The 18,999-nt window shown below is 38.8% G+C and overlaps 1 protein-coding gene across 2 annotated transcripts in view; it reads left to right on the top strand.

The window, feature by feature from the left end:
* SLIT3 (slit guidance ligand 3) overlaps nucleotides 1-18,999 on the top strand; it is a 1,010,870-nt gene that overhangs the window by 638,648 nt on the left and 353,223 nt on the right. Inside the window, exons 1-2 of one of the 2 annotated variants that reach the window (XM_085617849.1) lie at nucleotides 1,075-1,138; nucleotides 1,478-1,549. Coding sequence is in view for 1 of the 2 variants with exons in the window: in XM_085617848.1 (XP_085473974.1) it covers nucleotides 1,478-1,549 (72 nt within the window). In the remaining variant the exon portion in view is untranslated. Of the gene's footprint in view, nucleotides 1-1,074; nucleotides 1,139-1,477; nucleotides 1,550-18,999 lie in introns of those variants that run through there. The other variant, XM_085617848.1, reaches the window with a different exon arrangement.

Genomic DNA, 18,999 nt, shown 5'->3' with positions numbered 1-18,999 from the left:
TGTCCAGACCGACGACTCTCTGTTTGGCTGAGTGGATAGCTCATTTGCTGACTTTCTATCTGTCTGCTATGTGTATGTTCATCTGAGTGGGTATACTTGTACATGGGACCTGTATATTAATCTGTGTTTCTCACTTTCCCTTTGGTGTCTGTCTGTCCACCACTCTTTCTATCTGCTCTTGCATGCACCTGTGCCAGCGGTTAATTGATTGTGTCTCCTGAGAAAACCTTCTCTTGATACCTTAATGAGCAAATATAAGTAGCCTCCTGAAATTGTCCCTCACCCCATCCCGTGGTGAATGATAGATGCGCATTTTGCCTATTTTTAGGAAACATTGTGCTGGCCCAGTGTTTCTCGTGTTTCATAATGAAGGTCATCGTCAGAGAAAACGAGAATTCAGAGTGTTTATATTTGTTGAACGTGCGTGAGGGGCCACGCGGACAGATGTGACCCTAGACTGAAAGGAGGTGTCTTTTGTTTCAGCCCTAATGTTATTATGTCTTCTCGGCTTATGCAGGGCCGGACCCCCCTTTTTCTGTTTCCCTAATTGTGGGGTGAACAGAAAAGCTTTCAGTGAGGCTCTCTCTTGCCCCTCCATCCCTCCTCGTCATGCGGGGGCTGCGGGCACCAGAGACATGTGGTGCTCAGAATAATACAAGAGGGCCATATAATGAGATTAGTGCGGTGTAATGTGGGGTCGCCGTATTCCCCTGTGCGGCTCGTGGGCAGATAAAGCCCTGAGATTTAGGAGTGTGTCAGGACAAGGGACCTCCGCTTCCCGTCAGGACGAGGGGGGCGCTGTGGGAGGTCGGGAGGGGGTGGGGGGAGAAGAGCAGCCCGGTGACCCCCCAATGATTTAGAGGCCCTTAGCTTAATGAAATTGTTTCACTGACATGACGGTAAAAGCTCGTAATGGATTGGACGCCCTAATGTAATGAAATTACTCCCCTCAGCCTTTAAAAAAATGCGCAATTAATATTTGCAGCGGCTTGGGTGTGCGGCGTGCGGCTCTCCTCAGACAGTCTGCGAGGAGCGAGGGAGCAGACTCCGAGCCTCTTCCTGCCCGGTGAGGAGCCGCGGGGGGCGGGCAGCGCAGCCTCCTCCTGCCCCTACCCTAGCGGAGCGGAGGAGGCGGGAGGTGCGTCCTGCCCCTGCCCGGTCAGGAGATACAGGAGGGGCGGGAGGTGCAGCTTCCTCTTGCCGGCGAGGAGCAGCGGGAGGTAGAACCTCCTCTTGCCCGGGGAGAAGGTCCGGGGGGCGGCAGGTGTCTCCTGCCCTGTTTCTGCCCGAAGGGAAGCTGCGAAGGGCGGCAGGTGCATCTGGCTCTGCCCGGTGAGGAGCTGCGGGGACTGGGAGGTGCAGCCCCCTCCTGCCCGGCGTGAAGCCGTGAGGGAGGGGGCTCCGCGGGGACACTGGGCCTCTAGACAGCAGCGTTCTTGCTCAGCACAGCCCTTTGACTTTCTCTTTCTTTCTGCAGGCAGCTGGACAACAACCAGATCAGCTGCGTTGAAGATGGAGTCTTCCGAGCACTGCGCGACCTGGAGATCCTGTAAGTACACTTTCTCTTCTTGGGCCGGGGTAGTTCCGATGGTTGGGTGCTGGTGTGCGCTGTGGAGATGGAGCTAGTGAGCAGAGGTGACAGTAGCAGGTGCGGGCTGTGCATTCAATGCACTTACCCTCAGCGCATCGCTCTTTCGATCGAGGGACCCCGTCCTTGTGCCCCTTCCTCTGGTGCGAGGCGGAGCCCCCCTCCCTAGCCCAACCGAGTCCCCTCGAACACTCGAGGAGTGAGTGGGCTGGGTGCCATGTCTTCTTTCCGAAGGGAGACAGTCTAATTCAGAGTCACAGAAACCCGTGTTAGTGTTTGGAGAACGTTCCCTGACAGCACTACAGCTCTCCCTGCCCTCCCACCACCCACCCGATATCCCACTAATGACTGACAGCATGTGTGCAGGGAGTCCGAGTTGGGAGGCTGCATAGCGGGTACTCACTGTGAAAGAAGGCAACTGCTGCGGATTGATGTGCGGCAAAATACAGAGGGAAAACAGCAACACGAGACCATGCTGCACCCGGCAGCCTGTCACAACAAAGCAGTTTCGAAACCTGCCCAGCCCCCATTTATGGAGCAGAACGATGATCAGAATGAGAACACTGAGTGCTTGTTGGGGGTATCTTTTGTGGGGGATAAATTCAGTGTTCCTCACGTTTCTGACACTTTTTCTCCCTATACGGAGGTAGCTCAGTATGTCAATGTACCTGTTGCAGACATGTATGTAGGGTCACGTGCGCTAGTCTCAGCCTGTCAGAACGCCAATGTTAACGCAGTGCTGGGCGATAGATATTATTTGACAATTTATGGGGGCAATTACTGATCTTCTAAGATTATAGATGAGGAACCAATTTCTGTAAATATCGAGATTTTGATGGAAGTATTAGTGCCGGAGAACAGGTCCACTGGGAGTCGAAGGTCTAGCTTAAAGGTCACCCCTTTGTTTGAGGTTAGAGGCTTCCTATCTGATAAGGACTATTTTTTATGAGTCACAGATTAGAAGAAGAGGGGCACATTTCTTCTGAGGAAAGCTTGATGATTCACAGATAGGAAAGGTGAAACAAGGGCAGTGTGTGCAGCCAGGCAGGGCAGGGCCGCAGTAGAATGGACGCTTCCGGCTGATGTAAAGTCACCAGACCTATAAGGCAGTCTGGTACAGTCAGTGACTGCAGTTCTGAGAGTGGGCACACAGTAGTGTGACATTTACAATGAATCGTAACACAGGTTTGTGTTTACTGGTCTCCTCCACCAGTGTACAACAATATATAGTTTACTGGGCAATTTTCATTAAATTATACTCATATAAACGTTGACCACATTACATTTGACGTGTATGGCGTGCAGTTCAAAGGTCATTAGGGAATGTGAGGGTTATGAGTTAGGATGAGGGCAAGAGAAAACAGTGATGAGGTGGAGAAGGACAAAAGATGAGACAGAAAGGTAAGGTGCAAAGTGGAAGGTAGAAGTTGATAAATTTGTGCTACAGGAGGTTTTTGACAAGTAACTCAGACTTTAAAAAGTAGTTTGGGGATGTTGTGACCCTGGAGTGGAGCTGTGTGATGGCATGCACTGCCATATGTAGATGTGTAGATGGGTCAAGAAAGAGAGTCACCACCTATATGTTGTCGAATGAATTTCTCATGTGTGCGTTTTGGGAAATGATGTCACACCTGGAATTTTGTACAGTTATAATAACAGAAAAATGCACTAAAACAAGTATAGCACAACAAGGTGATAAAAACCAAGCTGACAGCAAGAGAGGTGGAACTTTGAGTAAAGGTGCAAGCCGTTCTGAGATAGGTTCATGACCACACAATAATATTCACAATAGTAGTTTACCAAAACCAATATTTTTTCAGATTTTTCCAATCTTAGACTGACTCACAGGAGATATAGGTTTGAGGCATGTCTAGAATTCAAACAATGACTATTCAGCAAGTGAAAAAGGGAAACAAGCATATTATGACATCAGTGTCGGAGCTGGAGACTGTATAGAGTCTACTCGCTACAGCAGACAGGGGAGTGGGCAGGCTACCTTGGCCTGATGGGACTTACTTCAACCAAATTCTGTGGTCCCAAATTCACAAAGCCCCCAAGTGATAAACTCAGACATGTACTCCCGGTTGAGTACTCCTGTTCCTTGGACTAGATTTTCTAATTTTAAATGATTCACTAATTCACCCAATATTGCTCCAAAACTCTATGACAATCATACATATCTTGGAGTATTCCACTGTGCTAAATTTTCTTAAATGGAATTACCATCAAGGTAAAGAATTAAACTTGCACGAATGTTCTTTAGTGCGTGTAACTGTTTTTACTTCATGGGTAAAATATTTTGCCCTGTGGCAAAGCACCCCCCCCATCTACTCTGCTATGGTTGTGCTCCCTCTCCTTACTCACCTTGGAGAGACGCTTTTCCAGCTTTCCACTGGATGACATTTACATGGGTTTCCAAGGATAGAAATCTATCTGCATGAGGTATGTGGATATATAGAGAACTTAAAAAAGTTTGATACCTGCTATTCACAGGAGAATATCTACCTACTATTCCAGTGTAGGAAACAACCTTTTAGAGGTAAGTGTTTGTCGACATATGTAAAAGTGACCTACCAGGAAAGGCCCACAATCTCACCCCATTCTTGAGCCTCAGAACGCAATCGTGTTACAGTGGATACGTCACTGATTCCAAAGTGTACAATGTGAATATATAACTTCGAAGGTCCTCAATAAGTAAACGGTATATGAAATATACGCGCACAAAGATTGCACACATGAGTACTATGTAGATGCACACAAATGTCTATGTATATGGCCCAATATATCCAATATTCGGAAAACACCTGCTTAGAATCAGTCACATTAAACATAACATGTAAGCATCTAGCACCATATGTGTGGGCCATATGAAAAATGTCAGTTAATAGTGTCTGTCATTTCTGTCCTCATTGACGTGTCTCACAGATAATCCCATAATCTGTATCTAACATTTATCAATATAATCAATATAAAACCTCTATTAGTACATTGTTTCCAGGGCAAGAACTTGTTGATTAAACAGTGATAGACGTAGATATCATCCTAAGTTAGTAAAGGTCATTCATATTTTGTTGTTTTAATTTCTTAATAGTAGCTTTCAATACAAAACAAGAAACATTTTTCTATGTTAGTAGAAGGTGTTCATGAAACACATTTTGTTTTACAGTATCTTGTTTATCCGGAACTATAATTTTCATAGCAATAGTCAATCATACTTGCGTCAATGGAATATTATAGAGACCATTTTTTCTCCAATACCCACCACCCAATATTTGAATATTTCTGTACATTTCTCTCTGAAAGACCATAAGGCACATACATTTAGCACGGTGCCAAAAAGCAGAATAAGGTCTAAGATGAGTGCATAGTGTATGATACACAAGATTGTGAAAACATAGGAACTAGAAATAGAGCGTAATGCAACGGTGCAGGAGAATGCACACAGCTACAAAAATATGTTGCCCTAAGAGTGCCATTAGTAAGCAATATTCCTCTGAATTATAGTTTAAAGTCATATTTATTCAGCTAATTTGAAAGCTTTGAACATCTAATACATCTACTACATCTGTGACTAATCTCACATTTTTCTTGAGTTCGGCTTAAGATGAACAACAACATTGAAATTGTCTTTCTTGATATCAAACCCTTGAATAATTAGGCTTAAAGACTAAAATACCATCTCTAGCCCTCGAAAGCATGCCCCCTACTACAGACCAGCCTTTTCTTGGAATGTTATACTAAGGATGGAGCATCCACCATTCCCGCTGCGCCTGATCAAGGTGGTTAAGGTCCTGTTTTCACATGTCCCCTTTTCAGCTACAGGCTAATTTTTATAAACTTGAATTTTGCTAAGATGTTGTTCAATTGACAAAATTAAATACATTTTCTACAAGATACTTTACAAAAAAATTCTGAATAAGTACTTTATCTTTCATCTAGTGTGGTCATAAATGTCCTAGTGAGCACAGTACCATCATACTTGCGTTAACATCAGTGCTCATAAACTGGTTGGCAGATGGATGGGTCTTTGTGGGCTCTTGCTAAAGCCTTTGTATTGGCCTCCTGTTTATCTGGTGGTTGCCTTTCTTTTGATCAGTACTGGAGTGAAGCAACATAGTCATTTCTTCAGGTACCTGTATAGTTTCGCAGCTGTCGTCAAATATTAAGGTGGATGATGAAATTCTGGCCCATTAGGGTAAAATCTGTTTTTACTAATTACTTTATTTATTGTTTCATATAGCATGGGCCAGAGTAGGATAGGTTACTAGCACAGTGCACTTTATAATAATCGCACAAGAGGGTACAGAAGACAGTTAGGATAATGGAAGCGGGGTGTAACCTCCTTGAAGTAGATCAATGGTACGATCCTATTACATTTGAGCCCAATTTCGAGAGATGTCCATTTTCGAGGATTTTTATTTGAACCCTGAAACAGAAGAATATCAGAGCCTTCCATCTCCTTTTAACTTTGACATCCAGTGGCTATTCAAAACACAGTAATCAGCGACGCAGTGCTCTTATGACCTGGGGGTATATGCCAGCAGATGGGATCCTGACCTCCCCTTGAAGGAACTGGCACAACATGTGTAAAATATTCAGAGCCTGAATACCAAACTATTCAGTGTAGTCTTTAATATATCGCGTCTATATTCTTGTCAGGCTTCGTTCGGTTTTAATGGAATGCTGAGCCTCTGGACAGTCAGTGTACTGTGTGCAATATTGCTTAACATATGTTATGAACAATACTTTCATAGAAATGAGCAATACTCAAACATGTTTTGAATGGCCTTTCTTGTAAGTTGAAATGAAAACATTTTTACATCCTTTATAACTGGATGAATAGTTAACGTATAGTACAGCAATTTCAAATCAGGAAGAAACTTCTCAAGATTCAAGGTCAAAGGATGTCACAGAAATTCTAAATAGGCAGCTTTTGCATGTACATACATATATAACGTTTCAGTCCAGTTTTATATGATATATTGTTGGCATTCAACCAGTTTCTACACTTCCAATTTCACAATCCTTAAGGGATCTAGGACTCAGTGAAATGTGGTGCTTTGCTGATGTCTGATGTTTGATCACCCGAGGACTTTCGAACTCATGATTTCTTGGCTCCACAACTATCTGCATAACGGGTAGACCTCAACTGCTGCCTACTGTGTTTCTGATAAATTGAACATTCAGTGTGGCATTTCCATTGTACTAACCCATTTTACTCTACATTGGTTTGACGAGAAGAAATGATCTTCAAAAATACTACCAACTTTGCATACCTTTGGTCCACACCTTTTAATATTTCTCAAGTCAAAAATATATAAAACACAGATTAATAGTTTCATCATAAAACATCACTTCCAGTCTATGCCTACTCTTGACAATGAATTGTTGTTGGTTAATGATACAATGCTTGTGATGCCGATAATATATTAGAAACCTCACAGTCTTGGAAATACTTCATACATGACTTGAAAAATGGGATGTGATATAGCAGTTTGTTAATATACACATACCAATCCCATGCCACATTCCATTTTGAGGAATAATTTCAACATTTCATTCAAGTTCAACACAGTTTAAGGACATAAGAGTTCATTTTTAAGGGAATTATAAAAAAAAAACCTGGAAGTCATCCAACATCAAAACCTCTCTAATAGTTTTCTGGCAAAGAATAATTCAAGAAAATAATCCTCTTTTTTCAGGGAATTGGTTAAAGGAGATTTTTAGCAGAGTAAATTCACATTAAACATACGATAGTCACTCTAAAAATTAGAGGCAAGTATCTATTTCATGTATCAGTCATGTATTCTGAGTAGTTTCATAGGTTTTGTTTAACCAACAATGAAATCCCAAGGATCACATAATACATTCCATTCAACTTAGGGGACATAGCTGTCTCGATTTGGCTATGGAGCCCGTGTGTATTCCTTATATGCTACGTTATTTTTCAATTCCTTTTATTGATGTAATAAGAAGTACTACGACCTACAGCATGCTTTACAACACAGATAACCACTTCTCTCATGAGCTGAACATACCAATGTTAAAATGCCGTCAGTATTTGTTAGCCCCAAGCAGGTGAAAAAAAGTTAAAAAAAAAAGAAACTAGGCAGGGCGGTGCACAAGACCACCAATCTAAATGAATAAAGACATTGATAACTTCTCTCAGAAAAATAAAGATGAGGAACGTGGAGAAGCTATATTTCCCTTATTTATTTCCATTCATGGGAAGAAAAACATTTTGATCTATTTTGTAATGTCAATTGAAGCATAGTGAGGATCATTACTGGCCTCCACTCTGAAGCTTCTCATCCATGAGGGGAAGGGTGGAAATGACTACATGCAGTCTGTATCTAGGATCTCAAGACAGAAATTCATCACCTGTCCCTGCTACTCTTTTATATATTGGAGCTCAGGACCAGGAAGATGAATCATACATCGTGTCCACACTCTGTGGAATCATGGACATGGGTTCAAGAAATAATATCAGAATATCACTTTTAGAGCACAATCTCATTAGCACATCCTTTGTGCTCCTCTATTTTCAACTTTGCAAATGACCTGGAACCGACAGTGTCTCTAAAATTGTAACTTAGGTGCAATGTCATACCAATTCCTCCAAAAAGATACATTAACAAACTAGGCAAAAGGCAAGAAAGGTTTTGTATTGAAACCTCAGGTTAGTTTGCTTTTGCATTCAACATTTCCCACCACAAACATTGTTGGTGCCCTACAACAAGAAATTTGCATTTCTTCTTGAGTATTACACTGATGCATAAAATGTAGTTGGGGTTATTTATTTATTTAATTATTTTTGATGTGGAGTTTGTAGGCATTTTCTTTGGTTAAGTGGCATTCTTCATGGACTTATTACACTGGTGCATAGGATGTAGTTGGGGCTCTTCAATTTTTAAAACATTTAGCGGAGTTCGTAGGCCCATTTTGTTAAAGTGGCTTTCTTCATGGTCTGAGTGGCCGTTTTTCAGTGGATCAAGCAGAGGAAAGTTGAAACCAACTAGGAGCAAGATTGCAACTTTCTTTGTGAATCGGGAGTCGTCAGTGACATTTCATTTCAGTTGGAATAGTGTCCTAGGTGCCCACAATGTGTTTTGCATTTTTGTAGGTGAACCTCATGAAATGATCTATTAAAGTACAAGGCTAATTCTACTAATATTTATTTTGGTACTCCCAGATATTCCTAATGACAAATCTTGTCGCATTAGATTATATATTTTTCTTCTCTTTTTGATGTTTATAGAAGCATGTTTTAACATCTGCAGAACAGCAGAATTTAACCCATCACCTATGCCGTTTTTATTTATTTCTGGCACAGGTCTAGCTTCAAAGAGTAGCAGTACATTTTAGGAAGAACATTTTTATTGCATTAGGAGCAGCACAACCCAAGGTGTTTTCAATAAAAAAGAGACACAGAGTGTCTGTATCTATTTGGGTGAGGGGTAAGCTCTGAGCAATTAAAAAAACTACAGAAATAAGGATGTGCTCTTTGTACATATTCCCTTGGCACAAATATTCAGCATTTGTGATTCGGGTAGAAGCATTGATCTGCATAGATCACTTTAAAATCTCTCAAATGCAGAGCCTTTCATGGGTTTATCTCCCCAAGTTCAAAGGGAAGCTTGCACCATTTTTTGCAGGAGAGGGCACTGGTGATTATTAATTTAAATGCAAAAATTACAAAGTTGATTTTTGAATCTGTGAAATCTTTATATTCTTTTGTTAGATTGACATATTCTTGCTCCTATTTCAAAGATTTGTTATCCTTGTTTTTCATTTACACACAGGAACTTAGACCTGTCTGTATCCTGAGGTCTTAGATTAACTTTATATTGTATTGTCATGGTGTTTGATTTGGGGCCACTCTACAGTCTAATAACAGTGGTCTTTAAAGGACAGTCTAGTCAGAGTAGACATTTAGGCAGAAGGTGATTGGGTCCCTCTGAAAACACCACCCTGCCGCAGAGCAGCATTTGAGATTGTCCTAGGCTAGTGGCGCATTGCAGAACCAGATCACGTGACCTACAGAGATGATGTCACTGTGCCGCCTCATAGAGGTGTGGCACTGCGGCAGTCTCCACACAATGCAACGGATGCGTAATTTTTGGTGCATTCCTCTTTAATTAACCTTGATAACCAGACAAGCAATTTGAAGTGGAAATTCTTGCTATCTTTGTAACAGGTATTTCTTACTTTCCTTTTTATCACTGACAATATTTTCGCATTACAATAGAAAAATAGAGTCCCATAAATAAGCAATGAAACATAATGCATCTTATACAAGAGGAAATGAGAATTAGTCCATATTTTGAATATGATATGGTTAAATAATCCCCAATTTCGATAGTTTAAAACAATAAAATGAACATCCACTTATATTCTTCTATTCCATCGGATGTGTTCAATGCTACTGTTAGGGAGCAACACTACACAGCTTGAAAAATAATGACTTCCCTCATGAAATAAAAGCCATTTTTTAAATTTCTTGACTCTGCTATAGTTTCCACTTAGACAGAAGTTGGTGCTGAATGAAGTCTCAGATGCTTTTTTGAAGCTCAACTGAGGTTGCCCTCATCAGGGATGGTTGCCTGTGATATACTATGAACGAACTGCAGACAGGCAGTGGTGTGTTACTCCAGTAGATGCCAAAATATATATTATGTTCTTGAGCCACAATACAAAGCCTTTGATTCTTTTTTTGCTCTCAGTTTCTATCCTCTTCCTCTAAATCTTTCCATTGCGCATCATGTATTTAGTGACTCACTATTTCTTCACGTTTTCTTGTTCAATCAACTCCTTAACGATCTATCAAATCCAGCCATTTATCCTCTGACTCAAATGTAGTTTTAGCACTTCATTTCAGGTGACTCGATCAGAATCAATCAATAAATGCTAAAATTAAAATCATGCTTTCCCTCTAATTCACTGTCTGGTAATACACCCACTTCCTCTGAAATCTGGCTGTTGGACTTCGAAGTACCCTTGAAACTTTTCTTAGCCTCTGTGCAGTGTGTTATATTGTACAATACTCTCCAGCAGACCTATATATAATTCTATCTAATTCACCTAAATAACTAAAAGGGAAACCCACAGTCTTAAACAAATGTCTACAGCTTCCTGAACTGTTTCCTTTCTGCAAAGCGATCCATGGTTTTCAATATTACGCAGTGACCCAGAATGTATCAACTGGTTCAGAAGCCTCCTACCAAAACCCATTTTTTCTCTCTTTCCAACTTACTAGTTATCATCATCACACAGTACAGTGACTGACTGTACAATAGACTGCTACAAATTATCCACTGCCTTGGAATCTTTCCATGTATTCCAATATAATTCATCACTTTGGTCTCTACGGTCTATACCAGGATCTATGTCATTGCCGAAAATCTATCTAGTTATATTAACAAATTGACTTAGATTCCGTGTATGGTTTCCATTATATTTCATGCTTATCTACTACATCTGTTTATCTAAAAATCTATAAAGTATTTTAGGTTCAATTCAGGTACCTCATGTGCAATTCATTGTCTTAAAATCCATCAGTTCATTTAAATATAATCTAACACCTCAGGCTCTACATTCCGCCACAGAATCTCTACTTCTTCTGCTACAGCCTATCACTTGACAGTCTATCCACTCCTTCTGTTACAGTCATCTAAGGCTCTATCTATTTCTTCCAATTCAGTCCACAACATGAGATTATATTCCAATTTATTCACTCTATTCACTCTCTCTGTTATAATCAACTGAATCTTTATCCAACCCAACTCAGCATCCTGTCTGAGAATCAATCAACCATTAAGACTTGCTCAAATATCTACACTGCCAACCGCCCAATAGTTTATTCATGACTTCTGATAAGTCCACAAGCTGAACATTGCCACTCTGTTTCTGGTACGCTCCACCACTTAAACATGTTTCAGCTGTTTCAATCCAGTTATTGCCTCAAAAACTATTCACTTAATTTGAGCCTATACTTTACATATTACATTCACATTTACTGAAGTGCTGCTCTGCCTCACAAATGAAACAGGAAAAACACATTTTCAAGCTAGAAATTATCACCAATTGTTGTTAATTTTGAAATGCCATGATGCCATGATGTTTACTGTTTGTGAGAACTGTAGAACTTTTATTTGTCATCTAGTGTGAATTTTAGGTGTAGGTCTGATGAGGCTCTAGAACTGCCTGCAGCTGGCTTATTGCACATTGTCATGTTTCTGGGAGTACTAATGACCATACATGTATCCCCTTTTAGACTGAAGAATATTCAATACTGCATCAGTGAGCAATGACCTGTGCAAATTACATTTCAGAAAAAATAACTAGGAATCCTTGTCAAAGAATTGACCCTTATTGTGATTTAACTAAATAAAACAGTTCAATCAATATATTTCAAAACGGCAGTAGTAGATTAGTATAATTGCATATGAATGGAGCAATTCATACCAGCAAGTCAAGCCTTCAAATTAGCTTAATCTGAGGGTATTCAATTTAATCCCACTGCTATTTGTTATCTTTCATATTAATGGACAACACATTGTTCCACAAGCATAGCTTGTTGTTACATAAGCACATTCTCCTACAGATTTGTCCCCCTGAAATTCAAATGATTCACAGATACGTATTTTAGGGGACCTGCCCTGTTTCCTAGCTCATCAATTTCCCAACAGGCCTGTTTCTAGTTAATAAAGAACAAAAAAGTGTGAATGAATTGAAATGGCAACTAACATTAGCACCTAGTGATGTGGAATTAAGAAGACATTTAAAGGCAGTGCTCAGCGCAGTCCCTTGTTTGAGCAGTATGAGCCCATTTGAAAATGCCAAGTTTACATAACAACTTCTCCAAAAGAGCTCTGTGATTTAATTGCAATAGATATTCTGTATGTGGTAAGCTGTGTTACAAGTCATATGACTAATTCAGTTTAAAGATGTTATAGGGATTCTTTTGAATCATTAGCTGTTCCAACTCTAGCTTTTGTTTACAGTGCTTAAACTTGTAGAGGACACCAGTGTCGTTTTAAAAGCTAATGTAGAGTATACTTGTTGATGAAATGTATAGACATCACTTATTCAACAGGAAACATCTTTTACAACCTATTTGCAACAGCATGTGAATCATTGGACCACCAACAACAACAGCTTTAAGATGAATAAAGTACAAAGTCTGTGTTGTTCTTTGATCCTGACATCCACATGCTTATTTATGCTTTGTATGGCAAAGAAAGGAGGTTTTTGTTGATAAAATCATTTTGAACTCCGAATCATGGTCAGGGGCTTGAAGCATAATTTTTGTCTTGCATTGTTATGAGAATGGAAGTACTCTACGACTGTATCAGAGAACAACATTGTCAAAATAGGGTATGTTCTTTTTCATAACTTCAACATTTTAGGCTTGAGAGATAATCACGTGGCAAACACATGCAAGTAGCATAGATATTTTGCACACATGTAGCCTTTGGACCTTAAGTGCCCTCCTCACATCATATGTTTATGGTTCCGGGACCTCAGAGGTGAAGAGGTCTTTCAATTATATTTGTAAATTCTGCATGTTATTTAACCTAGGCCATTCAATGTGAAAATTGCAATCTATTGTTTTATAGTAAAAAATAACAAACATCTTCATTATAATTTGACATTTATAAATAAAAATAATGAAAATATTAAAAAGAGTTTTCATATTACAGAACATATACTCTTTCAAAATTCCAATTACCGACAATGTCTTATATGTTGTGGTTTTATTTTCATTGTATAATAAGTGCTATGGTAGTACCAATCTCCTCTCCATTATTAAACATGAGTGGTTCAATGTTTTTATCCAGCTGCATGTAGATTCATAAATGGGGAGCAGCAGAAAGTGTATGCAGATAATCCTCTACACTGAGTCACTCCCTCATCAAAGTAATATTGCTATATCAGCATATTTAATCACAAGATCAGCATGTCTTCTTTGTAACTGATATAACTACCCCCACTAAACTCATTTCTGATCCTGGACCAGCAAAGCATGGGTGAAAAAGGCTTTACAAATTCAATTGTGCTGTCATTTAATGTGTTCAGTTCTTCCAGGATTTAGTTCAGTTTAATATATTTACTTTCCAACTATGTACACTTCGTGTGCAATGTTGGCCATATCCAAATAAAAATGATTTCCTTGGATCATCAACACAGTAAGCATCTTCCATTTTGTACCACTACTTTATAGTTTAAAAATTAACTGGAGTAGCTTTAGGTTAAAAAATATGAAACGTTTAATGTTGAGTTATAAAAAGGAGACAGAGGGACTTAGAGTCTGACTGTTGGGGTACTTCATCACAAACATGACCTATCCATCATATTGCAAATGCATTAAAGCCTATGTCAGTTGTAGTAATATAGCGGGCAGGATATCCTCAACATTCTGACAGCATTTTGGGTCCGTAATGCTTTAAATAAGGCCCAAAGACCCTCCAACAGTTTTGGAGGCAATGATAAAATGTATTTACCATAGAATACTGGCTGCAATCAAACTAATTCTCCTTCACCTCAACAGGCACATTCTATATTTAGGACTTTGCTATATTAACCTGCCCCACTTGTGTCAGAGTAAAGGTTATTTAACCCAGTGCTATCTCGACTTTATAAAAATGTCATAAGGAAAATAAAGACAATTTGTACAACAAAACATATGCTAGCTGGAAATAACGTTTCATTGTTTTTCTGTTTTTATTTTGACCAAAAGTTTCCTTTTTTCATCCTTGAAGAAACATGAAACAAATGGGAGCAGGAGATAGCCTTTAATGTGTTCCATAAAATACTTTTATATAAGTATCAACATGGTGTTATCAGCCATCCAGTTTAGAGTACATGGCATCTACAGTTTTACATACAATGACATAACCTGTCATAGTTGTGTTTTTCAAAAATGTTGTAACACCTACAATATGTTAATCAGAGAGAATATCGAGCATCTTATGGAAATTAAGCAGGTCTTTTATATATGTATATGTGTATATATAAATATATATATTATTTTAATAATGTATGATTACATTTCAGATCTCAACCATAGAATAAAATAGTTATTCTTTTAAAAATGTCACAATTGTGTGCTGCATAATCTAGAACAGTGATATTCAAAGTATGGCCTAGGGGCCACTTGTGGCCCTCTTGACCTTCACATGCAGCCCTGGGTGAACAGCAGCAGTGGGCTGCTGTTAACTTCCGAGAGCGCTAACATTCAGAAAGATGTTAAATAAACGTGGAAGCTTTTATTCACAAGCTTTCTGAAGTAAAAGGAAATTGATTTTATAAAGTACCCTGCAACATTTTACCGCCCCCAATACCCGACTCCTACCCTGCTAGCATCAATGTGGCCCTCTGGCTCACCACACACCATACAAAATGTTTGGGAGTATCTATGATCTAGAACATAAAGGAGGAAATGAGTTGGACTGAGACCGTGCAAATCTAATCCTCAGATAATTGCAAATATGTATTTATTATCAAACACGTGCATGAGGACTCTTGCAGTACACAGAACAGTACGTTCAAAGAATTGTATACAGTGTGCAATAAACAGGATGATGCTTCAAAGAGAACGAAAGGCTATGTTCATAGTCTGAGTCAATGGATGATGGTTGGGGTTTGAAAAAAGGGGAAACCAGCAGTGGAAAACTAGCAGATAAAACTGCTACAAAAATGAAAAGGTCATCTGAAAATTTGCCATTAGTTTTAAGATAGCAAAACAGATCAATAACTTTATATAGTAAAAGCATTGTAAGATGACTGCACTTAGATCAATAACTTTATATAGTAAAAGCATTGTAAGATGACTGCACTTAGATCAATAACTTTATATAGTAAAGGCATTGTTAGATGACTGCACTTAGATCAATAACTTTATATAGTAAAAGCATTGTAAGATGACTGCACTTACCTTCCCATCATACAGATTCCTATTGGTTGATCAGCATGTGGAGTCCTCAACAAGATTTAGGATTCTCAGAATTTCTTTATTTTTACGATTTCCTTAAATGTATGCCTCGAAATTTATAATATGAGATATTCTCATTTCCTAGCACAGTAATCAAGGATTATAGAAGAGGGTTTTTATGTCACAGACAAGAAAGCAGGCAAATTCACAAGGTGAAAAACATTCACAAGCATTGGAATGAAGACGTATATAAATAATTATTCAAGGCCAATATGGAAGTGTTGTGTTTCACAACAATCTCATACAATCCAAAAGAATAGGAAATCTAAAAGGCACACTTAGCATCCTTTTGCTTAATGTTGTATTAAGGTTTTGGAAATATTTAACGCATGAAGAAGGACATTTTATTGGTATACTCTATTTTAAACATCAATGTGGTTAATAAACAGACAGTTATAAGTAGATATTTATTACTTTATACATTAATCCAGTTAAGACACATGAGGCAGTTTCCTTTGAGGCAAATGGCTGTGTCAATTTCAATTAATAATAAAGATTAAAATGTTCTTAGAAATGCATTTTTCAGATCCAATGGCAGATGCTTTTAGAGTTGAGAAGGTTTACGTCTACATATGGTAGGGGCATCCAGAGAGATTACGTGAAATCTCCCATGGCCAATCTGTGTCTTTGCTACATTATGCTGCAATGCTCCAAACAATTGCCTAACAATTGTCTACTGGTAAGAGATTCCTATTATTGTTCACATGATCTCTTGTGCTGCAGTCAAAAGGTCATATATTTTTAATGTTTATTCAAGTCCTAATGAAACATTTTGACCCTAATTTGTAGAAGAAGGAAGGAATAATGGTGTCTAGCCAACTAGCCAATGACTGGGTTAACACCATCTACTATATTTCCACCTGTTTTGTTTTCAGTCTTACAAACAAAAGGTGTGGCATCACTTTTCAAACCTTGGAGAGGTGCACGGTGAACAGGCCTGCCAAACTAAACAAGAGTGAAATGCTAGTGAAAAGAGGAATATCTAAAGGCAGAGGAAAGTACCATATTTTATTTTTTGCAGTGTTATAATATGCACACTCAATCCAATGGTATAGGAGTGCTTTACATGACCACATGTTACATTACACAAGGTCACATTCACTGTTTAGGCACGATGAGATGAAGGGCCATATTTATTGAAGGGTTGCAAAACGTTTGCACCAGGCAACGGGGTGTAAGCACGATGAAACCCCTATGTGAAATTTATAGAAACCACTTAAGGCCACCATGCGTGGCCCTGAGTGGCTTGATATATCCGGAGTAAAGCAACACAGTGCAAATCATTGCATTGCGTTACTCTGCCCTAGGGAGGCATTCCATGGGCAATGCGGGGCCGTTCCCATGCAACACCCAATGCTTTTGATGCATTCCCAGATTTACCATAAGTAGTACACCTGGGAATGCGCCAAAACTCCTAAGCCTCCCAGGTGAGGCGTAACAAGACAAAATATGTTTATTTCTACTCGGCCTTTCCTCTTTCTGTGTGCTGAATTCTGCAGCAAACAGAAAGAGGAAAATGCCTCAGGGGATTGCTTTTTGTGCAGGAAGGTGTCCCTTCCTGCAGAAAAACTAGGCAGCACATTGTGCGTCAGTGCTGGGAAAAGACAGGAATGTGCCATATAATGTTACATACAGTGCATTCCTGCCCTTTCCCTGCCTTGTAGCACAGCAAGGTGGCTTGGTGCGCTGCATGACATTTTAATAAATAGGCCCCTTGGTGATTTGCCCAGAGTCCCAGGATGTTGAGCCAACACTGAGACGTGAAACTGGTTTTCCAGTTCCAATTCGGCAATGCCGTAATGCCACATCGTCTCCCCATTGACAGGTACTACATGTTTCATACGTAAACAAATTCAAATACATATCACATTTTATTGAAAAATTAGGTATCTTGTGATAACTATCTTATGACTCATACATCAAGGTAAGTAATTGTCTAGGTCTATGAATTTGTTATTAAAAGATAATGCACTAAAAATGTCCATCTTAAGGCCTGATTTAGAGTTTGGTGCATGTTTTACTCTACTGCAAATGCTATAAAAAATAATGCACTTGAATAAGGTGGAAAAAGTAGCCATCATGTTTGCAACCGCAGGAACCTGTCCACTGGTCTTTAATTTGGGTCCTAAGTCTAGTCTGAAATATGTATCAACTAAACAGAAGCACAGGTCTTTGCATATATCTCTCATTAATACAAAAGAGCAGCACTGGATTGGAAATGAGAAGTATTTTAATAAAACAAATGTATAGATTCAATTTACAAACTCAATCTGCTGTTGCAAATACATATTCACTATATGTATTTAATCTATAATTTAATACACATCATATCACCATTATCAAGAAATTATGACTACCTATGCAAGCTTCTTTAAGTTAGAAAGTTGTACTAAAAGGAAGTAGAGTTTTCAGATACGAAAATATTGAAGACATGACTTTATAGTTTGCATTTTGTGCATAAAAATGTATTTCCATCCGAACAGCAGGGTGAAAAGTAAATTGCTTTAATATGATAAATGCCTGTATTGTGAGACTTTTGCAAATTGACTACATATATGAAAAATGTATAATGATTTTAAGAAAGTTTAATTAATTAAGGCCGGGGTTTCTCCTCAACTCAATTTGCATTTATGCAATACATTGCACTTGCCAACATTTATTTTTCAGCTGCAAAACTACACATATTGTTTTTTTGAATTACAATAATAGTTGATTTTTCTTATCACTCTATACATCCAAGTTCATTTTAAATACATCAATTTTTTGAAGCAGATTCAAATAATATGTTTTTCCATAATTCGAGGATCAGCTGTAATTGGTGAAATTATGTTATACACATGTATGTCCATATGACAAGTTGACACTTAATTTCATGCAATGTGATCAGTAACAAAAGTTACTAACTTCTTTAGAATTGTGAGTTCTTTGGAAACACAGAATATCTGTTTATTTTCACCCTGAGATTTTGCTGCTAAAAACAGCCTAAATCTCCAGCATAAAGTTCTAGAGAAAATAAAGAATTACTTGGTGAATCAGACCTGGAATTACTAAGCACTATAGTCTTGGGTCTGAGTTTGACCTTCTGAACGCCGAATCAACATTAAACATGCCTAATAGGCCAACCAGTGGGCTTTATTTTGTTCACTGGTATTCATCTGTCAGTGCATACTTCAGATGAGGTGAATGAACCCATCTCTGTATCTTTCAGCTTTCCATTAAAAAAATCTATTCTTTACACAAGAAAGCCTTCCTATTAAAATTCTAAAGTTGTACATTTGTTTACTAAGGTATAAAAGTATACCAAAGTGGTGGAATATTGAGGATACATAAATCGTGCAGGGTGCAGTTTGTTAATGGGAGAAATGCTGTAGAATGACAATGATACAGAACTGTTATGTGTAGAGGTTAATTTACACCC

Source organism: Triturus cristatus, chromosome 7 (genome assembly GCF_964204655.1).
Source record: "Triturus cristatus chromosome 7, aTriCri1.1, whole genome shotgun sequence".
Classification (NCBI taxonomy): Eukaryota; Metazoa; Chordata; class Amphibia; order Caudata; family Salamandridae; genus Triturus; species Triturus cristatus.
The sequence above is the reverse complement of the archived record's forward strand: the minus strand, read 5'-3'. Positions and strand labels throughout refer to the sequence as shown.